Source organism: Amphiprion ocellaris, chromosome 5 (genome assembly GCF_022539595.1).
Source record: "Amphiprion ocellaris isolate individual 3 ecotype Okinawa chromosome 5, ASM2253959v1, whole genome shotgun sequence".
Taxonomy (NCBI): Eukaryota; Metazoa; Chordata; class Actinopteri; family Pomacentridae; genus Amphiprion; species Amphiprion ocellaris.
In genome coordinates, this window is record NC_072770.1 from 9,814,707 (window position 1) to 9,840,128 (window position 25,422).

The window sequence follows — 25,422 nt, forward strand, 5'->3', positions numbered from 1 at the left end:
GATCTCTGCACATAAAGTTAATCTGTAACACTGTAGGTGAGCAGGTTTACCCCCTGTATGTGTACTGTACGTGTTTCAACATAACAGAAAAACGGGAAGCAGCATCTATCAGTCAGCCACAGACATGCACAGTCAGAATGTGAAGACCAGTCTATAGAAAACATTTATCTTTTACTGTTAACCGTCCGAACCCCCAGCAGTGCAACGTGAAGTCCAGCACCTCTATGGAAGCAGAACAACCATGACTAGAAGCAAAAATGTCTTCCATGTAGTATAACACAGTTTTAGTGCCAAAATCATAAAAAAGAAAGAAGTAAAAGTTGAATTTCATTGATTTTTTTTAAACTTGAAAAGACCAGAAGTCAACATGTACAACATTTTTTCAAAAGCCAATGTTGGGAAAACATGTTTTGTCTGCTTAACTGTTTGCAGTTTTACGACCTTTTCAAAATTTTTCACACCCGAGAAAAATATTTCACCATGCTGGATGTGTCTTCCAACAACTTTCTCCTCTGCTTGCCATTTTTTACTCCGCTAAGGAATGCAGCAGAGTTATGTGATGATCAGTGTTGGTTTATCTTTCTGTCTGTTAGTAACATTACTCAAAAACAGACCAGCGGATTTGGATGAAATTTTCAGGGAAGGTCAGAAATGACACAAGGACCAAGTGATTAGATTTTGGCAGTGATGCAGCTTATAGTCTGGATCCACGGATTTGTCAAAGATTTTTGCATCATTGCGAGGTAGCGACACAGCGTCACTGTAACCATGACAAGTGAACGCTACGTCAGCTGCCTGCTGACGATCACATGATTGCAATCCTACTACAAATCAACTGTTGCGGACTTATCGGGACTTTTCTGTTGGAAATTCCCATTTCCCCAGAATCCCATTAATTCCTGCCGTCCACTACGTTATACATACATATATCTAGTAGAACCATGCAACTTTTTCTTTTGCTTCATCCTTATAGTAAACTACCTAACTAAGGACAAGTAATTTGTTGTCTTCTCTCTGCCCTGTGTAAACACCGCCTGCAGTTCATTCTAGTTTTTCTGAAAAATCATAAATGGCTACCCAGGTACATGAAGGACCAGAGAATGCGTTTGTTTCTTTACAGAATTTGGTTATAATGGTTTATATTTGATGACATTTTAGTTGAAACAAATAATACAGCGATAAGATATCATGATTTTAAGCTCAGATTTGGATTGCTTTGATAAATGTGATTCAAGGACAGTCTGAAAGTTTTTTAAAAAATCTGATAATTCTTTCTCTTTTCTGGGTTCTGGTTCTGATAAATTGTGTCTGGATTTTGGATTCAGAAGGTTAAACATTCAGTTCACCACTTTTTTGATTTCTTTTCTTTTCATAGTCCTGGTAAAGTAGTTTTCTCTGTTTAACTTCATAAATCTATATTCATTCATGCAAGAATAATGAAATTGCTTGATGCTTGTGAAACTGTTTTTAATCTTTGCAAGCTTTTCAAACTAAAGTATTGTGGGTTTGACTGAAGGGAGCATTAAAAACCAAAATACAATAACCACAGCACATAGATCTGGTCATTTTTCATTCAGGAAGCATTTTGTATCAGCTGTTTATTGCCACCTTCTGCACTTTCATCCACCTAGCAATCTGTTTGTGGTTTCATTTCATTGCATGTGACCTTGTTTCACCCAGAACTGTTACATCCTGGTTTCTGGCCCGATAAAAAACCCTTTTACTTACAGTAAAGAGATGAACACTGTGAGCCTTTGGAAGGAAACTAAAAACGCCATTCATCTGACACAGTGTCTTTAATCAGAGCCTTGTATTACCTCCCGAGTTTAGGACCTTGAGAATGTTTATTATATAAAACGGTGATACTAAATGATACTGTCACCAGAAAGGCTCATCAAACTGTGACCTTGGTGGCTTGTTGCCATTTCGCTGCTGTGCTGACATCTTCTCATATCCTCACCTTGACGTCCCTCCTCTTTTCAGGTATTGGTTACGCCTCCATTGTGATCGTGTCCCTGCTGAATATCTACTACATCGTCATCCTGGCTTGGGGCCTCTACTATCTGTTCCAGGTGGGTTTGGGAAAAAATTAATTCCAGTAATAAAAAGAAATCATCTCCTACTTCCACCTTCCATGATTTACTTTGTCGGCATGCTTCCAGGCGTCTGATTCTTGTCCCCTTAAGTTCTGGCTAACTGGAATGCCAGTTTTGTTAAATAAATTAACAGAATGTGAGCAGAAGTCTATTATAAAGCTTAAAAACAACCCTAAATTTGCAAGTTTGAGTTAATATTAGATGCATAATGGATGCATTGATGTGTTTTGAAATGGTGATTAAAGTGTCAGACAGCTTCCAGTGAGTCAGATTGATTGATTGTTTGGTTTTTGCCCAACCCTCATGGGTTTACAAGACACCAATGCATCCAACACACACATTATTCTACTGCTCGGTTCTCAAACAAATTATGTTGCCTTCTGTCCCAGGCCTGGCAAAGAAATTCTGACATGAAAAAGGTTCATTTAAAAAAAAAATAAAAAATAAAAAAAAAATTTCATGGTCATTCAACCACAAGAAATCAGCATAAACAAGACATTTTACTAAAAAGTGCCTCCTTTATATCTTCGTATACAGGACAGTAAAACATAAAATGAACCTCATTCTCAACTCAACAAAGTCTGTCCTTCTCTGGAGTAGCTTTAAACCTCCCAGTCCCTAAGGCTGATGGTAGCGTCCCTGAGCGTAACTGTGTTTTGTTTAAATTATACTTCACTTAAGGTTCCACACTGTATCTATCCTTACTAAGTCAATAAGTTCGAAATTTTGGTTTATACCAAATATCAACAGACCATTTATCTCTAAACCTCAGGAACATATTACTCCTTGTCTCCTGCATATCAGAGTGACCTATTATGAAAAATAAATGATGAGTTGTTCAGATGAAATAAAGATTTCAGCCCATTTGCCCAACGGTGACCATTGGAGACGTCCCAATTAAATATCTGGTTTATGTGATCCTTTGATTGGACATCTTCACAAGTCCATTCCAAAGGCAAAATATTTGGCATTTATGTCTGCTGTTTGGAGGTTCCTGTCCCAAGTTGTACTCCAACTTAACTCCTGCTTTTTTTGTTTGTTTGTTTTTCTTGTTGTTTTTGCATATTAGTGTTTTCAGCCAGAGTTGCCCTGGGCCAAGTGCAAGCAGCCCTGGAACACCGATCGCTGCATCGAGGACACCTACCGCAAGAACAAAACCCTTTGGGTGGCTGCCAACGCCTCCAACTTCACCTCCCCCGTCACCGAGTTCTGGGAGTGAGTTACATAAGACCCCACATACCTGCTACCTACCACATACCTGCTCACTTGCATAACAACGTAGACTCCTGGACGTTTGTCATGCTAACAGTTAAAATTATTAGTAACCTGCCGCTTTGAAGAGTTCAAATGACACAAATTTACACAGGCTTTTTTTCTCCTTGTGTTGCAGACATAATGTGCTGGGTATCACCAGCGGCATAGAGGATATCGGTCCTGTTAAATGGGACCTGGCCCTGTGTTTACTGCTCGTCTGGGTCATCTGCTTCTTCTGCATCTGGAAGGGGGTCAAATCCACTGGAAAGGTAATCCTGCACTGCCGTGTATTTGTTGCTTCTTTACTGGTTGTGTTTTTCACTAAGGAACAAGATTTTGTTCCTCTTCAATTTGTTGAACTAGAGCAGTGGTTCTCAAATTTTTTCTGTCGGGCCCCCCTTTGGAGGACAAAAAACTGCCGTGCCCCCCCAATAACTTTGTGTGTGTGTATATATATATGTGTGTGTGTGTATATATATATATATATATATATATATATATATATATATATATATATATATATATATATATATATATATATATATATATAAAAACTGTGAAAACATGAATATGCAGGGCTGTGTTATTTTATCTGATTCCATTTTGTTGTTTTTCACAGTAAAGATCAGGGGTGTCAAACTCATTTTAGTCCAGGGGCCACATAAATCCAATCTGATCTCCAGTGGGCCCCACCAGTAAAATCACAGCATAATAACCTATAAATAACCACAACTCCAACTTTTCCCCTTTGTTTTAGTTTAAAAAAAGTACATTCTGAAAATGTTCACATTTAATCAAGTATCTTTTTACAAAATATTATGAACCTGAAATTTCTTAAGGAAAACAAGTTCAGTTTCAACAGTAGCCTATTATGCCTCAGTTCACCATTTACACATGCATTGTAACTGCCAGATAACAGTTTATCTACAAAAGCACAAAACATTCAGTCACAGGTATCTGGAACTGAACAATCTAGTATTTTACTTCATGATCAGAACAACTTGTCAAGTTCTAGAAATTATTTAAATTTACAGTTTTACAAATTTACAGTTAATGTTGTTGTAATTTTTATCATTTGTAAAGTCGTACAAAGCCGAAATGGACCGTCTGGTGGGCCGGATTTGGCCCGCAGGCCATATGTTTGACATTGCTGGTAAAAATAATCGGAGGAGATGAGCCGAGTATGTGACGTGATCAAGTACGCTGGTGTTCCGACTGCACATTAACGATGCGTTCTCCTGTTCTCAGGAGTCTGTACTTCGGAGTCTGAACGGCCAGTGCATATACCATAGATATATACAGAAGATCATTATTATTATTATTTATATCTATGGCATATACAGTCTATGGGGTCAGCACAATTTCAGTATTGTTGTACGCCGCGAAAAACAGGCCGACGTTAAAACAATAGTTCAGCTAATTAGTTCCGTGTTGAAGGACCTTTTCCTCCCAGTCGCCCGCGCCCCCTCGACATGCCTCTGCGGCCCCCCAGGGGGGCGCGCCCCACTATTTGAGAAACACTGAACTAGAGGAAGAAGAACTGACTTTTATTAAACTGTATCACAGTCAGAACAGAAACCCATGATGGGCTGATGCTCATATGATGTATTCTGTGGTCTGGCCAAGATAACAACATGTGCCTGGTCGGACTGCTGAAGTGGCAGAAACATGAAGTCCTGCTTTTCTTTTCTCTTCTTTTCCTTTTGCCGAATTACAATCCAGAATTATAATAACAACTGGTCAAAATCGATGAAAAACAAATGTGCACGGCAACATTTGTGTTATTGATTGCTTCTAAAAGTTCTGATGTAATTATTTAGACGAGGCTTGATGTGTTTGCAGAATTGAGTTTTACTTGTGGCAGTAGTTCTCAGGAGGAAAATACTGTCCTCAGCATCTGGATCCATTTAGCCGTTGTTGTTGTTTCCCCTCTGAGCCTTGCAGCAGGATTTCCTCAAACAAAAATATGCATTTTGTGCGGAGAAGGTTTATCAAACCTCCCGAAATAAACGACTTAATGGAGATTACAAACAGTAATATGTTGGGGGAAAAGCAGACTAATGGGCAACAACGAAGGGGAGTTTTTTAGAAATATAGATAAAAATTGAGATGGCTAAACATGATTAAGATTAAAATGTATTTTGTTGCCAGGAAACAGAAAGAAAAGCTTTACTTTACATTTTTATTATTATTACATTACTTGTTTCACATTGTTTTACATGTTTTATATTCATTGTTATTGCCTAATATATATACCAGTACAGATTTATCTGCAATAAACTGATACAAAATAATTATACACTTCAATAAAGATTTTATTCATTAGAGGACTACAATTTTGCCTTAACGTTGGTATCGTTTATTGTTTTCTGAAGGGAAAATTCTGCGTTCTCTGCTGTGTTCCTCCAGCGTTGCAGGATGGATGTAGACCGGTGAAATCACACAGGGAATAATTTCAGGCCACGTTAAATTGTAGCTACAACAACAACTTGACCCGCGACCAAGAGGCGATCAATCCCAGACTCTGCTTTTTATAGCCTCAACACACACTTTATCGATTGCTCCAGCCTGATTTATGCTCTATGGTTGCTCCAAGTTGTAACTCTGGTAATAAAGTCACTCCTGCAAGGCCAAGTGTGGCCACCGCTCTCCGCATAACAGATACTGATATGCCGCTATTGATTTAAGGAACAGCCTGTGGTCTTTGAGTGTGGTAATCCAAAAATAATTTGCGTGGTTCACACATTTATCAAACGTTTTCGCTGTAATTACATGAAAGATATCGACTAGTTGGGTAAATAACGAATGAATGCGACCTTGTTTGGAACTTCGAGCGTGGAAAAAGACAGGTTTGGAGTTTGTTCCGACATGTTTGACCCTTGCTTTTTCTGTGTTTTCTACCTCAGGTGGTCTACATCACAGCCACGTTCCCATTCGTCATGCTCATCGTGCTGTTGATCCGTGGCGTGACGCTGCCGGGTGCTTCTGAGGGCATCAAGTTCTACCTGTATCCCGACCTCGCTCGCCTGAAGGACCCAGAGGTAGGTGACACCCGGTGCTGTGTTAGCAAGAAAAACCTGAGCTCCTGTTAGAGCCGATCTTTCAGAATCACAAGGTTTTATCACCAAGTAGGTTTTCTCTTACAAGGAATTTGACTTCAGTCGTATATTAATTATTAAAATGTTGTAAGACAAATAAGAAACAGAGTCAGATTAGCAGTAAGTGTAATCAAATGTTTCCGAATCCCAAAAAGTAGTAGAAATACTTGTGTCCTCCTCTAGTTTATTATATAAGATATAGATCAGAAATACTTGATTGATCCCCAAGGAGAAGCTGTTGTTGCAGTAGCAAGCAGAAGGAGCATAGCGTAACATAAAATACAATAGAAATATAATCAAAAAATATACTGCAAAATGCTACAATTTAACTATGAATAACACTGAAGTTGAAAAATGCACCTTTAAGAGTCAAATGAGGAAATTCTAGTCTTGTAAACAGCAGTGCAACATGTGCAAGTAATGCAAAAACAGCAGAGAGTGAGGTGATCAGTTAAACCGTTATTGCAGACGGCAGGAATTAGTTCCTCTATTTCCTGTTTGTGTTTGCCATCCTCCTCACTCTGCAGATACTCCAATAGATCTTTCATTTGCAGTTATGTAGACAATTTAACTGAAAAATTCCCATCTATGCATGGCTTTGTAACTCTAATTGCAATAGGAAATAGAAGATGAGAGGCTTTTATTTTCCCAACGGAAGTGAAATTCCTGGTAAAAACTAGTGCATGCGACCCCCTCATCAGCAGGCCTCAGCCTTTCTGTCCCCACTCTTTCCCCCCACCCTCCCCTCCTACTTCGCCAGGTGTGGATTGACGCCGGCACGCAGATCTTCTTCTCCTACGCCATCTGCCTGGGCGCCATGACGTCCTTGGGGAGCTACAACAAGTACAAATACAACTGCTACAGGTGAGGCGATCAGTTTTCAGTGATGGGGGGAGGGGTGGCGGGGCTTTAGCGGTAGAGGGGGCAGAGCTGGGGGGTTGGGGGAGGGGGTGACGGGATCCTTGTGTGTTCATTAACAAATCCTCCTCATGACGTATGTGTGACATAGGGACTGTTTGCTGCTGGGAGCCCTCAACAGTGGTACCAGTTTTGTGTCTGGCTTCGCAATATTTTCCGTCCTGGGCTTCATGGCACAAGAGCAAGGGGTGGACATTGCTGATGTGGCAGAGTCAGGTACGAGGGTTCTGTAAAAAAAAAAAAGGCGGCAGTGATGGTGGGCGCTGCTTCCTGGTTAACCAATTAAAATAACAGTTGATTTTGAAGAGAGAGAGAGAAAATAAAAAAAACAGCAACGAAACCCAAAAAACAAACAAACAAAAAAAAAAACCCAAACAATTAGCCCGAAACGTTCAATTTCGAACTGAGTTGCAATTTGGAATTGAGTAGATTCCCTGAACAATGACAAATGACGGCATCGGAATATGGAAGCTTCCGCAATCAAACACTCCTTGACGAAAGCAGAATGTGAGAAAACAGGAAGACATTTGGTCGCTTCGGATAAAGCGAGCTGGGGAGAGGCATTGGAGTTGAACCTTTTAGAGAGAGCTGCGCATCTTGTGCCAGTGCTTTAACATGCTGTCAGCGTTTTTGGCTCTGAGATGCTCCTTTTCTACTATTGTTGTGGTTCCTGTCAATCAGAATGACATTTTTGGCATATGTGCTCGTTAGCTATGTTCCTATTCTAACAGCTAGAACAAGCAATTGTATCTGTTTTGTCTTGTCTGTTCACAAAAATCACAAAAACCAAAGAAAAACTAGACTGCACCTCAGATTTAAAGCATTTGGTTTCATAGTGACAGGGTCTTTTATTACAACCTCAAGTGCCAGCATCTTTATCATGGATTTAGAGTGTGTTTTCTACAGTTATTGGTGGAGCCTTATGACAGTGTAATCTTGTTTTTGCAAGCAGACAATGTTAGCCCAGTTTATTGAGTCATGCCTGGTTTTTGGACACAATGTTTTCATTTATGCTTGTCTTTAAAGTCCCAAATCAGATAATGGATGATCATGGATGACTGATGACTCATTCTGTTGAAGTTGATATAATCCACATGCTTCACTGGACATGTTTAATATTTAACCCTCTGAACCCCAGGCAGTGTCTGGTTATTTTTTTTCTTCTCTCCTGTCACGTTTTAGTTTTCACTGCGATATTAAGTCCAGTGCCTCAATGGAAACAGCACAGACATGAGTAGAAACAGAGAAAACTTAATGATGTCTATTGTGAAGTATAATCAAGTTATGATTACATAAATCATAAAAAGGGGTGAAAAGAGATTGTTTTGATTTAAAAATTGAGAAGTGAATTTTTGTGACTGTTGGTCATGGCAGAATTCTTACTTTTCTTTTTTTGTAGAATCTGGTTAGTTCAAGTGTGTTTTTTGGCTAAAGTGTTGAATAAGATATGTAGACTAAAGTGATTCTGATGACACAGGACGATTTTAAACATAGATTGGATCATTTTCCCAATGAATCTGTAGGTCACAGAGGGCTACTAAGTTGAAAGTCTGTTGATTTTTTTTCCCCTGTTTTTACAGATTCTTTCCATGAAAAACAGTGTAATTTTAGTGTTCTTTGTTGTTGTTGTTTTTTTGGTTTATAAAAAAGAAAGAAAAGATAACATACCTTTCAAACCCGCTGATGGGTTTTGGGGTTCAGAGGGTTAATGCATCTTGTTTGACCTTTAATGAGACACCAACATGGAAAAAACAAAGATATTGCTCCATCTACTCCATCTAATGCTCTAAAAGAATACCATTTGACGAAATCAAATATAGCTTAGCACAGTTGGCTACCTTCAAGAACTGTCCATGCTGCCAACCCAGTTGAGAAAATATTGCACAGTTCTGTAGTGCCAACTTAATCTAAGATAATGTCCAAAGTCAGAGTTCTTTGGTGAGTGGGCTGCACCACAGGAAACTGGAAAAGAAGTGAAGCTACAGGCAGAATACCACACATAGATAACAGAGCTCAGATACTGATGTAGAGGGAGACTGATACTAGAGCAGGTCAAGTAGGTAACAGAATGTATTGACTATTTAAACTCCAGCGAGGTCATCAATCTCAGCCAGGCAAGCAGATTATCAAAAATTCAGGAACATCACAAGTACGTCTGCCGTAACTGCGACTGCTTGATCCTGACGTATCTTAACAGATAAGTAAATGTCATCTGCATAGAAGAGTATAAACACGCAGAGAATATGGTGTTTTTTTCCACAGAGCAATGTAAGTGCAAATGCTGTGGCTTCTGTTGACTGAAAAATGTGCTACAAAGAAAGAAAACTGTAAAAAATATATATATATGTAGGTTTTAAAATGCAGTATTCTTGTACAGTCAAGTGTTTGATGTGATGTTATGAGTTAATTTACTAGGTTTAACGTTCTGCAAAGCATTTTCCCTCTCAGGGACTGGAAGTTGATACTATTTTTTTGAGTCAACGTGGTGTTTGGTTGAATGCCTTGTCAAAATTTGCTACATAAATGGAACATATTGACATATCTTGCTATCAGCTGCAATGCTGTTTTGCTGTTATGGCTGCTTCCTTGTTCCTTGACTTCTGTTTTACAGTTCCCAATGTAGCATCGATGTCAAATTAGACCTCATTAAAAAAAAGAAAAAGAAAAGCCTTTGCTTTTTATTTGACCACTCAGTTTGCATCTGCTGCTGTTTTGCAACGGTCATTTTGCATTCCTCATAGAAAGGCTCGTGCTTTTTTCAGGGAGGGATGCAAAATGGCTCAAGTGGCGTAGGTGTTGACGTACTGAAATTGTTTGAGGAATTAAGATGTGTTTGATTTACCGTTTTTGAAGCAGTTGAAAGGGAATCAAACACACCTTAAGCAGGCTAAACCTTACGTATAATTGCTGTAATGTGTATGGTGGTTGACAGTCTTTTTGGTAACAATACATGTGCTAGTTAGAAATCATTACATACTTGTAAATGCTTCACGATTTCTCTCATAACTTACTTACTTCCACAGAGATGCAGCTACACTATGCTCAGAAATGTACACTTAATATTGCACTTGTTTGTTATAATTCTTCAGTTTTCTTCTGCTGCATTATTCTAAGGTGTTCAATATGTACAATATGTTGTCGTAAATGCTATAAAGCTATGTCATGTGTTGAGTGCACACAACTAGTAATGTGTCATAATGTGTTGCCGTAAGAGGTAAGTAAAGACATGTGCAGATATGCTAGCATTTAGTTTTTTCCAAATACACATGACACACACAAACATACCAGCATTATTGTAGAGGAGTTTTGTTTTTTTACATCTTGCTCTGCGTCTCCAATGTTTGGGGCTTCTTCGTCCCCCCCCCCCCACAGGGATGCAGATCAGATGAGCTTATCACATGATACTAATGTTGCCTCCTCCCCACCTCCTCTGTCTGCTCTTGCCCCCCTCCTTCCCCGCTCCTCTGCAGGTCCAGGCCTGGCGTTCATCGCCTACCCCAAGGCTGTAACCATGATGCCTTTTCCTACACTCTGGGCAATCCTCTTCTTCATTATGCTGCTGCTGCTTGGCCTCGACAGTCAGGTTAGCGGAAACTTCCACACACGAGTTGCCGTTAGAGCAGTTGGACGTTAAAGATAACATTCACAACTTTCAAATTACTTAACTGCTCCCCGGACAGCGGTTTATTTAGCATAAATAGATATGCAATCAGAAGTGAGGATAAACGGTTAAACATTGTAGATTACAGCCATGGTATTTGAATGCGATGCTCACTTTGCAGCGCTAAAAGTCTCTGCATGTGCTGCCACCAGAATGGCCACTGGTCTGCATGTGAAAGCAAAAAGCACACACGTCCCACAAATAGCCGCCTGTACTCACTCAGCCCTCCGAGAATCAAGCTTCATGTCAAGTTACACTTCATTACCTCAGAATTCTGTGAAGTGACAGCAGTGAGATCTATCTGTGTTTAACCACGCGGGGGGTCTGTGATGCTTTTTTACAAGAGGAAAAACTGAAAGGATGAGAAGCGAGAGATGTAACGCTGCAAAATTTGAAAGCGTAAAATAGCAGCTCGGGTCATCGGTGGATGTGCATTCACATGTTTTTATGATTAAACCACTGCTTCTCTGTGCTCTCTCACAGTTTGTGGAGGTGGAAGGGCAGATCACATCACTGGTGGATCTGTATCCGTCCTTCCTAAGGAAGGGATACCGCAGAGAGGTCTTCATCGCTATCATCTGCTGCATCAGCTACCTGCTTGGACTTACCATGGTTACCAAGGTAACGACACCATTACAAATGAACAGAAAACCTGAAATGTAAAGTACAGTAGAATTAAATTTGACTAGAGCATACACTACCGTTCAAAAGTTTGGGGTCACTTAGAAATGTCCTCGTTTTTGATAGAAAAGCTTTTTTTTTTCAATGAAGATAACATTAAATGAATCAGAAATACAGTCTAGACATTGTTAATGTGGAAAATGACCATTTCATCCTATTCACTGGACATGAACTACTTGAATTTCAATAAAAACATGGAAAAATTGGGGCGTTCTAACACTTTTGACTGGTGGTGCATACAGTATACACACTATGAACATACAAGATGGAATGTTTTTGTAATGCAATTTTTTGACACAAAATGCTATAGTGCAAATAACACACTGTAGATGTTACTTTCATTATTTTCACATAGACCTGCATTTTAAACAGCGCCTAATGTAAATTAATACTCTACAGCCACAGGTTTTTTGTATATCTTTTTACATTTAAAACACATCACAAGCAATGTAAATCAAGACTACAATAAAATATTATCTATAATATACGCTACCGTTCAGAAGTTTGGGGTCACTTAGAAATGTTTTTATTTTTGAAAGAATATCTCCATAGGGATACAGAGGAACATTTCCAACAACCATCCCTCCTGTGTTCTAATGCTACATTGTGTTAGCTAATGGTGTTGAAAGGCTAATTGATGATTAGAAAACTCTTGTGCAATTATGTTAGCACATGAATAAAAGTGTGAGTTTTCATGGAAAACATGAAATTGTCTGTGTGACCCCAAACTTTTGAATGGTAGTAAATAGAAATAGTGTCAATACCAGACTCTCATGGTCCCTGAATCATAATAAAACAGCACTACAGAAATCCCTTTGCACCACAGCTATAGTATTTCTCCAGTGAAGCCACATCACCTATTGATAATCACATGTATATACTATAGCTGCTGACCTCCTTTCAGCCGCCAGCTCAATACAGCAGGAACAACAGCGTTCAGACAGCTATTAGTGTCGATCCCTGGAGAGATGACAGGCGGCTATTTATACTGTCAAGTCATGAGAACTTCCCATCCCTCCTCCGGTATTAATAGATACAGTAGAACTGATATAGCATTTCCAAATCTTTTAGCGTCCTCTTCCTCCTTCTTTCTTGTTTCTGTTTTCATCACTTCTCACTTTATCCTTCCTCTGTCTTCTCATTCCCTTCCATCTCTCATCTTTGTCTTTAACTGTCCGTCACTACAAATTCCCTCCTTGTTTTTCCTATTTTTGCTACATATCCTCCTCCTTTTTGGTTGATTCTGTTTTTTGACCTTCTTTCTAGCTTTTAAATGAAGCTGCTGACAGTTTGGCCCCAACTTCGATCATACAGATGCATAATTTTGAGTTTTTCAGCACCTCTATGTGTGCATGTCGGCTCCATGAGGTTGCTTAGAGGGACATGTGCTCGTAATGGAACAAGAAAAGCTTAAAGGAAAAAAAATAGAAAACCTTCACGAAGTTTGAAAGCTTGACCTTTACTCTGTGCATTACTAAGTCTGTAAGTTGAGTGTTTTCAGAATGCGGCACCAAAATGCTTCATCTGCCAGGTTTTGGTCAAAAACCCAACAGTTGCACGACATCTGATTGGCCCTGATTTCACAGCTCATGACCGACGTTCTCGTGCGTCTCAGTTGAACGATAACAACCTGATGTCTGAAGGTCTGCATGTGATGCAAGTTTAAATAGACGCAAGAAACCTTGACAGCAGACTTCTCATGGTTTTTTTTTGTGTGAGAATGTTTCACAAAATAGCAGAAATGGCAGATGGCTATCAGTAAGTTCCTTCTTTCACTGGAAATGTTGGGTTGCACATTACAAATAGCACAACAAGTCATCTTTTTATTAAAATATTTGCTCAAGTTTCTCCCAGTCAGACTTTAACTGAGTCACTCTATGCATGTTAAACCAAATAGAAAAATGCATAATATCTGTATTTTCCGTGAGGTGTCGGCTTTTTTTCTGGAAAAATCCACTTTAAGATAAGACATAGTTTCATGAAATGCCTGTAGGTTGATGAGTAATGAAACGAGAGCAAATTAGACCTTAAAATCAACATACTTTACTATATTTATGGTGAAAGCTGTCTGATCATGCAGTGTCTCCAATTTCTCCAACTTCTACCTCCAAGATGATCTTACTTTCACCTCCTATCATCCCCCTTTTCTCCCTCCATCCTCATCCTCTCTTTCCTCCCAGCGTTTCCTTCTGCTCTCACACAACAACCTTTTCACTGTCATCCTGTTTTCTGCCCTCCCTTCCAACCTCCTCCTCTCTGCTCTCTGTCTCTCTCTTTCTTTCTTTCTCTGTTGTTCCCATGACAACATCTTTTTCTGGCTTCGTTGGCCTGGTTCAAGTTTAGGATTCCCATGATTGTTAGCAGTTTTAACACCGGACGCACACGTGCAGACCTGAACGTGTCGCACGTGTGGACAAGTCAGCTGCTCATGTTTGCACCACGATTCTTCCAGAAAACCCGTGTACGAATTACAATCTTATAGGTTAATAAGTATTCCTGGTAAAAGCAAAACTATCTTCCTGTACTGAAACCACATACGCAGATGTTTTTTTTCTGTTTGTGTGTTTAAAAAAGGAGCTAAAAAGTCCCTGTGGAAGAAAAAAAAAAACCCATATTTTTAACTCTTGCTGTTTGCCTTCTTGTCTTTCTGCAGGGTGGCATGTATGTTTTCCAGCTGTTTGACTACTATGCAGCTAGCGGTGTGTGCCTTCTGTGGGTGGCATTCTTTGAATGTATAGCTGTTGCCTGGGTTTATGGTGAGTATCAGATAAATTAAATACATGTGGTAGGAATGTACTGCCTGCTTGGAGTGTATTTATCGCCTTACTAGTCTACTTCAGTGCACACTAAGTTATACACCGATCAGCCACAACATTTAAAGGTTCATTCCAGAATTGGACGACATTTTACGTCCCACCCATCAAATTTCAAATAATCCATATACAAAATACTAAAACATGCAGTTGTTAATGTAAGTTTACTTGTCCTGAGACAAAATCTACAAAAACTAGGAGAAAAAAAATGTTTGAAAATGATTTTTTTTTTTTAAATACCACATAAGTCTGGAGTTCCCCCTAAAATGCCATTTTTCTCTTGTCCCACCCCCCTGATGACCAAATTGAATCTCAAATAAAACAGTTAAAATGAAATTTAAATCTCTGCTTTTTGTCTCGTGTAATTATGGGGGAAAATTTAATCAACAAAATATTTCAAATAATTATTATGCATGGAACATGTGTCCCACAGCAACCCTTTTAGCCTGTTTTTAGCTGGTGGAAGAAGAAGAAAACAGTGAATCCCGTGATATGCTGGGATTGACATTATCAAGCAGTTGTCCAAAACAATGGGTAGAGCACAGCTATGTCCTCTCTTCTATTTTTCATAGTTTCATAACATTGTCAGCCTTGACTGAATGTCTCACTCTACCTCATATTATCAGGATAAGACAAATTCTTTTTAGTTTTTTCTTGACTTTTTTCCATCAGTAAGTTTGTCCTCTTGGTCAGCAGTAACAGCTAGCTAAATATCTAGCTTCTACTGAGGAAAAAGCTAACATTAGCATGAATTTACAACCCTATTGCAGTGATTAGAGTACGGTTAGCAAACAACAAATAAAACATAGAATAAAAATGGTACCATTGATGTGTAAGCTGAGCCAATCAAGTCTTTGATGGTTTATTATCTATTATTAATATCTAGCAGAAAATTGTAAAAGAGAAAGTTTATTTTTCAAAGATTTTGAAGCCCAAATGTCTTCCAATTCTAGAAAGACCCCACAACATTAAAACCACCTGCCTAACCCTGCGTAGGTCCCCCTTATGTCATCAAAAATGGTCTGAACTGTTGAACCAGAAGACCTCTCAGGTTGTTGTATGGGGTCTAGCAGAGGATCCTTTGGGTACTCTCGGTTGTGCAGTGGTTCCTCTGGGAATCAAACTTGTTCCACTGCACCCTGTTGATGCTTCATCAGAATGGGGTCCAGGAAGTTCAGAGGTCAGATCAACATCTTGGGCAATTGTCATGTTCCACCAGACGTTCCTCAAGATGTTTGATGGTTTTGCGATGTGCTGGGATGCATTTTCCAGCAGTAACATTGAGGATTGCCATTTGCCTGAGGGAGTGTGCTTGTTCTGGTTTATTTTGGTGTCCAAGTCTCAACAACACAAATGCCAAAATTGAAGGTTTTCCAGCAGAACACCACATAGCACCAATATGATCAATGTCATTCACTTCACCTGTCAGTGGTTTTTATGCTGTGACTGATCGGTGTATGTATATTCAGTGTAATTATGAATTTTTAAGCTATATTCTGTTGAGGTAAATAAAGTCTTCCATTTCTGAAAGTTTAGAAACCACGGTTGTAATTGCAAATAAATGTGGAGAAGGTAAAGCAGTGAATATTTTTGTTGTCTTCGCAGGCGTTGATAATTTCTACGATGCGGTTGAGGACATGATTGGCTACAGACCAAATCCTTGGATGAAATGGAGCTGGTCTGTTATCACTCCTTTACTGTGCATGGTAAGAGCTGCACATATCCAGTAAACTAGTCGACTTCAGTGTGATGCAACAATTTAACTTCTTCTTCCTCTTTTCATTTCAACAATTCTCCTGCTTCCGTAATATAACACTGGTGTCATTGTGACCTGTCATGTTTGCTTTAATGCTGTTCACCATGTTGAGTCCATATTATGTCCAAAAACTCTATTTTATATACATTCCAATTAGAATTGTTGCCCAATGAGCACATATAAGAATGTTCTGAATGGATTTTTGATTTAAGCAAGTGTTCTTCTTCCATTTCAGGGCTGCTTTATCTTCTCCTTGGTCAGATACAAGCCATTGACGTACAACAAGGTGTACAAGTATCCTGACTGGGCCGTTGGAATAGGCTGGACTCTGGCCTTGGCCTCCATGATCTGTATTCCCATGGTGGTGGTCATCAAGATCATCCGATCTGACGGGCCGCTCATTGAGGTGAGAGGATCAGCCATCTGGTAGTTCACTCTGGAGCTGTCAATTCAAATAGTCACCCTGTAGAAATGCATTCAAATGTTCTGAAAAAAATACCGAAAACCTGCAAGCATACAGATTTTTCCTTCTATATTTCCATGTTTTTTTTAAAATACATGATAATATTAATAAAATTGCAAAAACAGGTGGTGAATTAACATGTTAATTTGTGACAATTAACAGAAAACGAAGTATTGGTTCAGTAATTTTACATATTAGTTGGTTAAATGAGAGATATCCTTTACAATTAAAGATGTTTTCATTTCCAAAACCAGTGTTCATATCTATTAGCATGGCAAATCTGTCAAGATACAGATTTTATCATTATTTCTGATTATGCCATCATTCCAACATCATGTCTGTTTACCCATCCATAGATCTATAGTCACATATGTGTATATATTATACAATATATATGCTTTTTGTCATGTAAATATTCTTCTTTGAAGACTATTAAGCCAAAAACAGAGCAAAAACACAGGGTTCCTTGCTGGAAAAGGAATTTTATTCATGGGAAATTGCAGTGTTTTTTATTGATGACTGTTTTCCAGTATTTTTTGCTGTTCCAGCTGCCAAAATATTACCATCTTTTGTGATTGTTTTTTACAGTGCATGTTTTAAGTTTGGGTCAGATCTGCAGTGAAATGTATTCATACTGAGCTAAAAAAGCCAAAAAAAAAAAAAAAAAAAAAAAACACCGAAAAAACCCCAAATGATCTCTTACATCACTTCTTCAGATTCTGGTTTTGTAGGTTGGCTTGTATGTAATTGTTTTTTAATCCAGTTTTTTAAGCCTATGCCTCATTCTAACCCTGTTTAATCTCCTTTTTTGTATGTTTTATCCCTCCCATCTCCCCTCTTTTCCCTGCTGTCTTCCCCTCTGCATTATTGCTCACTCCACTCCACTCCTTCCACCATCTTTCCTCCTCCGTCCTGCAGAGGATCAAGGCGGTGGCAGCCCCTGTTCGCGGCGGCGCCAGCTCCCGTCCTGCAGACCACCGCGGCCCGAAGGACCTCACCTACCCGCTGGACCCCAACGGGAACAAGGGCCTGCTGATGAAGGCTCCCACCCACACCATCGTAGAAACCATGATGTAAAGGAATGAGGCGGAGGCTCTCCATGAGATCGCTCTCCTCTCCTCTCCTGTCCTCTAAAAATGCTTCTAAAGCTAGCTAGCTTTCTGTCTGTCTGTCTATGTCTGTCTGGTGGACTGATAAGGGTTTTAAGGATTTAAAAAAAAAAAAAAAAAAAAAGTTTCACTTTTCAAATCTTTTAGGAATACTTGGGAAGTAGTTTGCTGTTGGTGGTTTTCTTGAGAGGGCAGCCATCACATTTCAAATCTATTTCTGAATTACTCACAAGCTGTGTTTTTTTTTTTTTTTTTTTTTTTTAATTTATTTTTCCTATTAGTCAGTTTCATGTGGCTACATGCTCCACTGTTGTCTCGTTTGAAGGCAATGTGGCAAATTAGCACCAGCCTCTGGTCACACGCTGGATGATTTCTGTTTGTTCCACCAGCTGATTCTGCAGATAGTCAGCTGTTGTCCTGAAAAAGCAGGAAGAAAGCGGTTATTGAGTCTTGGAATCAAACAGCGTTTTGTAGTCACGAAAAATATGTATAAAAATGTTTCCTACGTTGATCACAGAGCCCCAAAGACAGACGTTTTGGGGAGTAATTTTTGCCTGTGATGCACTAATCCAAGGGCACGTGCCATTAGGGTTCAGCTTTGGCTTATTCGGTCCCACTGCATTCAGTCGAGGCCCTGTTGAGATGAAAGACTGACAGGTTTGTGCTCCTTTTAATCAGCAGAATTTCTGAAATCAGCTGCACTAGGCAAGACTCTCAACCAAACTAAATTTCTAGAAAGGGAATGTGCCCCAATCACACAAATTGTGAATTAATGTTAAACTCTGGTGGGAAGAAAACATGACAAAACAAATCTCAAAACAAAAATTGCAAATCTGCAGCCACCGGAATCAAATTATTTCCACGTATCGCCTCTTTGCCCCAGATTGTCAGCAATGAAAATGAAAATTTGCCACCCTTTTGGGTCACAAATGCACAAAATCCCCCGTGCTGCTAAAAAAAAATCTGAAAAATGTATCTTTTCCACAGCCGTAATAGCTGTTGACCCTTATCGAACCAGAATCCTGGTTTTTAAATGCACCTTAGCACAAATATTCCCATCTTCCATAGAGAGAACATGAGCACTGAGCCTACGACGGGGAAACCTGCTCCTGCACAAAGAGAGACGTATCTGAAAGGATTTGAAGTGTGGAGGTTGAACCCTTGAGTGTGTTGTCTGTGGCGTACTGTACAGTAGTAGCTAATCAGTCTATCTATATCTATCTCTTTATCTATCTCTCTCTGTCCTAGACCAGTTTACAGTACATTAGTGACTGCACTAGGCACTCTTGGCTTAATTTTCTTTTGGATTGGATTTGTTTTATTTTCTACAGAGGAAGATACATTATTATTAGTTTTTTCCTCTGTCAATGTTTAGATTTTTTTATTATTATTATTATTAATGTTATTGGTATTCACTATTTGAATTGCTGTAGTTTTACATAGAAGAAGGAACACTTCTTTCATCTGGTGAAAATACTAAGCTATTATACAAATCATGCATTTACAATGGCAGCCATTGTAGTATAGTTCTCATTATGTGTTTTGTTCTGCCTTGGTCCTGACAATTCAGCCTTTAGCATCACAAACACACAATGCAACAGATTTTTCCCAAATATTTTCTCTCATTGGGGGGTTGCAGGGCTTTCAATCGGCAGTCACTTTACTGCACAGTCAAAAGAACCAATGTGAATTCTACAATGGCCGCATCTTTATTTTTGTAGGTGTTGGGGGTTTATAGCTTTTCCTCTTCTGTAAATACCAGTCGACAGTATTTAATTTGGATAAAATCAGCCAGCCAGCCAGCGATTAAAGCAACCACTGGTTGGGTAACACTGCCAACAAATCAGCCAGTGTCACGCTGTCGACCCATCAGAGCTCCTTCCAGACGCTGTGAAACGTGGCATCTGGCTGCAGGCAGATTCAGTCCGTGACTGACAGAGTTTGGTCTTTCATGGAGTCGCCGTGTCGCTTCACTTCAATTAAAATTCGACATGAGGAGCTTCGTTTCAAGAGAAAACTGCTCAGAAAAAGTGCGAGTTGAGTGGAATTGCCGTTTAGGATTAGCCGAATGAATAGCAAATAAAATGCCAGACTGTGCAAGATGTGAAAACGCTGCAACAACAAAAACGAAGCGACAACAGCCGACTGTCCCTTCTCTTAGATTAATATGTTCTTGTTTTTTTTGGATTGGATGTTGCAGCAGACTATTTGTTGAGATGCTGACAGGAAGCTAGCAACATCCAAACTCTGTTAATCGTTGGCTCCGGGTTAAAACCTGCCCTGCAATACATTAACAGCCTCCTCGACGCCGGCTGATTTTTAACGGCAAATCTACATTGCATCCATCACAATAACAAGGGGCCATAATACTGGTGATGTGAACTGTTACCAACTGAGAGCAGACTATGTGAGAGGTATGACAATTACCACGGCTACCTTCATTTCAATCCGTCTGTGGAACAAGGGGTTTTCCATGTGTATGTGTCACCAGCCGACCATCCACTCAGGACCTTCTCTGTAGTGCTTTTGTCTACTGTATAGCTGCATTAACCCAGCGTTCCAAAAAATTAGACTTTCTAACTGTGGGTGACAAAGAGCTGCAGCAAGAGTAATCAGACCCAATCCAGCTTGAAATGGCAGCTCTTTGCCACGTGGAACGGGAAAAAAATCACACCTTAACTGCCTATTTTATCCACAATCAAAGGCAAAAATCCAGAGAGAGCGAGTCGAAGTGAGCCTTTCATGCACCTTATTTGTATAATTTGGATTTCATATCAAATGATGAGGCCAAAAACAAATACTGCCATCTTTTTATTCAGGGTTCTCAGTGGCCTCTCCTGTAACAAAAAAAAAAAAAAAAAATCTATCCGAATACTGTCGAAACACTGCTTCGGTTCTCCCAGAAGCAGACACATGAAAACAGAGCATGCATACAGTTATACAGTACACGCACATTGCAGGAATTCCACCAACATCAGAAGTAATAGCAAGGCCAGGGCCTCATTTCATGTTTCATTTTAAGCTTTGATCATTTTTTGTCAGTTTTATTTCATTTCTTCAAATAGAATAAAGTAGTTGATATCATTAAAAGGGATTTGCGAAAACCAAATCCACAGCAGACATCTATTTTCATACAACTTTTCCTATATAAGTCATCTTTGTACAGCTAAGCTCCCATTTTAATACAGATACAAAGCTTCATTTTAATCGTAAACTTTTTGTACAGATCTGGCTCTTGGTTTCTCTGAAGGATCTTTGCACTGAGGAGAAGAAATCTGTCAGTAACTTGGAAGAGCAACAGCATCGGAAAGTATAACAAAACCTTATGCAAAAATGACTTACGACAGTTTAATTTGTTTAAAATTGTGCAGAATTCAAGAAATAGCTGCCGGTAGCAAAACTAAAAATCAAATATTTATTGCAAAAATATCTTGTAAATGAGGCTAAACTTCCCTCGTGCTAAGATCCTTCTTTTAAAAAGGAAATATGGACCAGAAATAATAACTAATGCAGTCATTTATCAGTTTATTCTGCCTCTCTGTGTATATTTACAGTGTGTACCAGCCCCTCTGCCTTCTTACACTCCCTGTCAGTTAGCCTTCGTAAACCTTCCGTTAACCTAAGCTAACCGATTGTTTTCTCAGAGATAATGAATTTGCAAGAGAATTGAAGCATTAGCGATGCACAGGTTTTTACCGCCGAATGTTGAAATGTGAAAGTCGCCTTCAGGGTGAACGTAAAAGTTTCTGAAGATTTATTTTTTAGCGTTAAAAAAAGAAAAAGAATTAGTTTCTTTTTATTTTTACTGATCTTGTTTTTATTTGTTGTTGAATTCAACAGTTTCTTGTTTTATTTTTATTTTTTTGATTGTGTGTCTGTCACATTTGCCTTTTGTATTCCAAATATAGTGTATTTGAAACCTCTGTCATTGGAGTATCATGTACAACAATCAATCAAAAAAAGAGAAAGAAAGAAAAAACCAGCTATGATTTGTTACGTGCAATACTTTGTAGAATACGTTTATTTTTCATTCTGTTTTTCCTAAATGGTAGTACTAACCTTTGAAGCGAGACAATAACTTGTTTCAAAATTTCAAAATTCGAATCTTCAGGGTTTAATTTAAAAAAAAAAAAAACACCACAAAATGCGGAACCTAAACCAAACTGAACCACTATTCCATCAAAGATCTTGTGGTTTGAAATGCACTGAGAATTAAATGATGATTAAGCGTCGTCACATCAAACTGAATTTCCTAGCAAAATGCAATTTTCTTTTTTTTATTTTTGTGACGGACGTAAGTTGTGACTTTGTGAGGGGTAGAAAACACAGTAACACTGCCACTAAGCCCACCAGTTCCTCTTGCCTATCTCAGTACTGCTGCGTTGCTAAAGAAATAATAATAATAATTATAATGGGGCAGCTCTCCAAAACCACACCTCCACCAAAGTTCCCCTACAAATATCAATACCATCTGCAAAATCCAGCCAGAACCTCATTTGCTTGAGATGGAACAAATAACTTAATCCTGGGTACGTTTTGGAAACCTGCCCAGCAGCGGAAGCAGCACATCCATTAAAAAACCAGATCACACCATATCAAACGTGGGCTTTTCCTTTTAAAGCCTCGTATACAAAATTCTGTATTCTGCTTTTTCCAGACATTTCCATCGAAATCATTCTGCCAAAAACCCTGCCACGTTTAGTGCTTTAACGACGAAAAACAACCAAACTACATCTACATACGGGAACAGATTTCAAATTTCACATCAACGACGTCGTGTTTATGAACATATCCGCAGGATCCAGAATCTGATTGTCCGTTTCTGTGATATAGATCAAACAGATGTGATGCAACATCTGTTTAATCACTAAAGTCAGTCTCTGGGCTGGGCTCTATTTCCTTAATTTCAAAGGTGACCTCTATCTTTGATACCAAAAAACTGGAAAATGCCAATATCATTTTGGTGTTTAAGTCTAAATTCTAAAGAAATTGCATAAAGGTGAATGTCATCTCCGTGCTAAGGCTTCTGGGAAATGGAGTCCTGCTTGTCCTCCCTCCATCTTCTCCGTCTGTCGGACCGATCATGGTCTCCAATGACAACGCCTCTGTCTTTTCCTGCATTACGCCGTATACCAGCCCTTTCCTTTTTTTGAGAATGTACATGGGAAAATGTTTTTTAATTCTTGGCGAAGAAAAAAACATTTTTAAAAAGAATTTGAAAGGTTTTTATTTTTTATTTCTATGGCCAACCTGTAAGCTAGACGAAGAAGAAGAAAAAAGACAAAAAAAATGATAATATGTGTTTGAGCAGGTTTTACAAAGGTGTAAAACTTTTTTTATTTCTTAATAAAAAATTTGTCTTCAGAGAATGGAGTCATGGGTTTTTATGTGTCTGCATGGTTGTTCAGTATTCTTACACACAAACACACATCATTCCTTTCAAGTTCAATTTCCTAACTCGTTGGACTTATGTACCTTAATCCCCCCGACAACATAATAAACTCTAATCCCTCAAAGCCTGTAATACAAGATTTAAGGTATTTGAGCCGGCGCAGGAGGGCTGCATTCCTGCACATTCACTGCTGTCAGTGTGCCTGAAATATGCAAAAGTAATGAAACGGGTTGGAAAACTTCCTCATGACAAATTCAATAACAGAACAGCAGTAATCTGGCTGCAACTAGGATATGTTTCCTAATGCTGTGTGTTGTTATAAAGCCTCGAGGCTCCTAGAAGCTTCACATCTTGACAGTCTGAGCACTTTGTCAAACTGTGATGTGATGAATTACAGGTCAAAGATGATTAAAACCAAATACTTTCTTAAAGTTATACACATAAAACTGATTCTGTAGAATTTAATATGAAACATATCCTCACTACATGTGAATATATAGACTCTACTGTTCAAAAGTTTGGGGTCACTTAGAAATGTTCTTATATTTGAAAGAAATGCATTTTTTTTCAATGAAGACAACAATAAATGAATCAAAAATACAGTCTAGATATTGTTAATGTGGTAAATGACTTCTAGCTGGAAATAGCTGGTTTTTAATGGAATATCTACATAGAGGTACAGAAGAACATTTCCAGCAACCATCACTCCTGTGTTCTAATGCTACATTGCTAATGGTGTTGAAAGGCTAATTGATGATTAGAAAAACCTTGTGCTTGTACAACCCTCTGTTGTCAATCACAAGTCCTCTTTTTTTCACTTTTTAACAATATATCCAACTATGGAGTGTAGGATACTGAGTTTCTTTCTTTTCAGACCTCTACAGTGGCTTTGAATTGTCTTTGCCATCTATGCTGCATTTAACCAACCAGTTTCAAGAAATTTATAGTGGATGTAGACTATTCTAGCTGGAAACAACTGATTTCTAATGGAATATCTACATAGGGCCCATTTTCAGCAACCATCACTCCTGTGTTCTAATGCTACATTGTGTTAGCTAATGGTGTTGAAAGGCTAATTGATGATTAGAAAAACCTTGTGCAGTTATGTTAGCACATGAATAAAAGTGTGAGTTTTCATAGAAAACAAGAGATTGCCTCGGGGAACCCCAAACTTTTGAACAGTTGTGTCTGTGCAAGAAACAAGCAAATACATTCAAATAATGCTTCTTTTTACCCACACAAAGAGGAAAAAATATCATTAGTACTTTGTTCTGTGATAATCTAGACAACTAGATGTTGAAGTGTGGACATAAATATGACAAATATCACTTAACAGTTATCTGTAATTACTGCTTGGGGTAAAAAGGCCACACAGCCAGACAGTCATAATGACCTGTAGAGGAACAAGTAGCAAGAAGTTCTTTGAAACATCGCTGAAATAGTGTAAAATTTTTACTTTGTTCACTATGGTTACCATATAGCACCACTCTGTGGGAATTATGACAGTATTGTTCCCACCTTCTACTGCAAACTGCAAGGTTGAACATCAGTTGGCGTTACATTTGTCTTCTACTAGTGCTAATTTCTGCTTAATTCAATTCAGTTTTGTCACCTCACCACACTTAGTATAGTAAGGTACAGACTTATAAATTAAATAAACAGAAAACCATCAACCCAAAGATGCCTTTGGATTCCAAATGAGTGATGGTTGGTAAGGAACGAAAAAAACTCCTGGGATAGGAAGGGGAAAACAAACCTCCAACAGAACCAGGCTCTGCAAAGGAAGCCATCTGCCTCGACCGATTGCATGAGATTTCACTTGAAAGATTTCTTATTTGCTGCAAATTTTTATGGCACGAATATGGAAAGATATTTGTGTTTTTTTTGTTTTTTTTTTAGCTCAATACGTTGAATAGTTTCTGAGATAAAACATTTTTAGAAACTGCCCACAGGTTTTTTTTTTTGGTGCCTTCAGATTTGAGGCTATGTTTGAACCACATCACCACCACAGCTTACACAGGAGAAACAACAACATTTCAGGCTTTTATCCTTAATTTAATATGTAATAGCATTTGAGATATTAACCTAAGAAGTTCACTGTTGTTTCTCGTCATGAATTCAGATTCAGAAACGTATGACAAAGAGGTTTAAAACACATCAGATGGTCGATGGTATACACAC

The 25,422-nt window shown here is 38.7% G+C and overlaps 1 protein-coding gene across 2 annotated transcripts in view; it reads left to right on the forward strand.

Annotated features, from left to right (window-relative positions):
- LOC111577384 (sodium- and chloride-dependent taurine transporter-like) overlaps window positions 1-23,218 on the forward strand; it is a 41,686-nt gene extending 18,468 nt beyond the window's left edge. For both annotated transcript variants that reach the window (XM_035954371.2, XM_023283628.3), the window contains exons 4-15: window positions 1,984-2,072; window positions 3,166-3,311; window positions 3,487-3,619; window positions 6,257-6,391; window positions 7,209-7,312; window positions 7,458-7,582; window positions 10,837-10,949; window positions 11,511-11,648; window positions 14,362-14,464; window positions 16,127-16,227; window positions 16,513-16,683; window positions 17,659-23,218. In XM_035954371.2, the coding sequence (XP_035810264.1) occupies window positions 1,984-2,072; window positions 3,166-3,311; window positions 3,487-3,619; window positions 6,257-6,391; window positions 7,209-7,312; window positions 7,458-7,582; window positions 10,837-10,949; window positions 11,511-11,648; window positions 14,362-14,464; window positions 16,127-16,227; window positions 16,513-16,683; window positions 17,659-17,817 (1,517 nt within the window). In that variant the 3' untranslated portion in view covers window positions 17,818-23,218. The remainder of the gene's footprint in view (window positions 1-1,983; window positions 2,073-3,165; window positions 3,312-3,486; window positions 3,620-6,256; window positions 6,392-7,208; window positions 7,313-7,457; window positions 7,583-10,836; window positions 10,950-11,510; window positions 11,649-14,361; window positions 14,465-16,126; window positions 16,228-16,512; window positions 16,684-17,658) is intronic.
- Window positions 23,219-25,422: the final 2,204 nt, after the last annotated feature.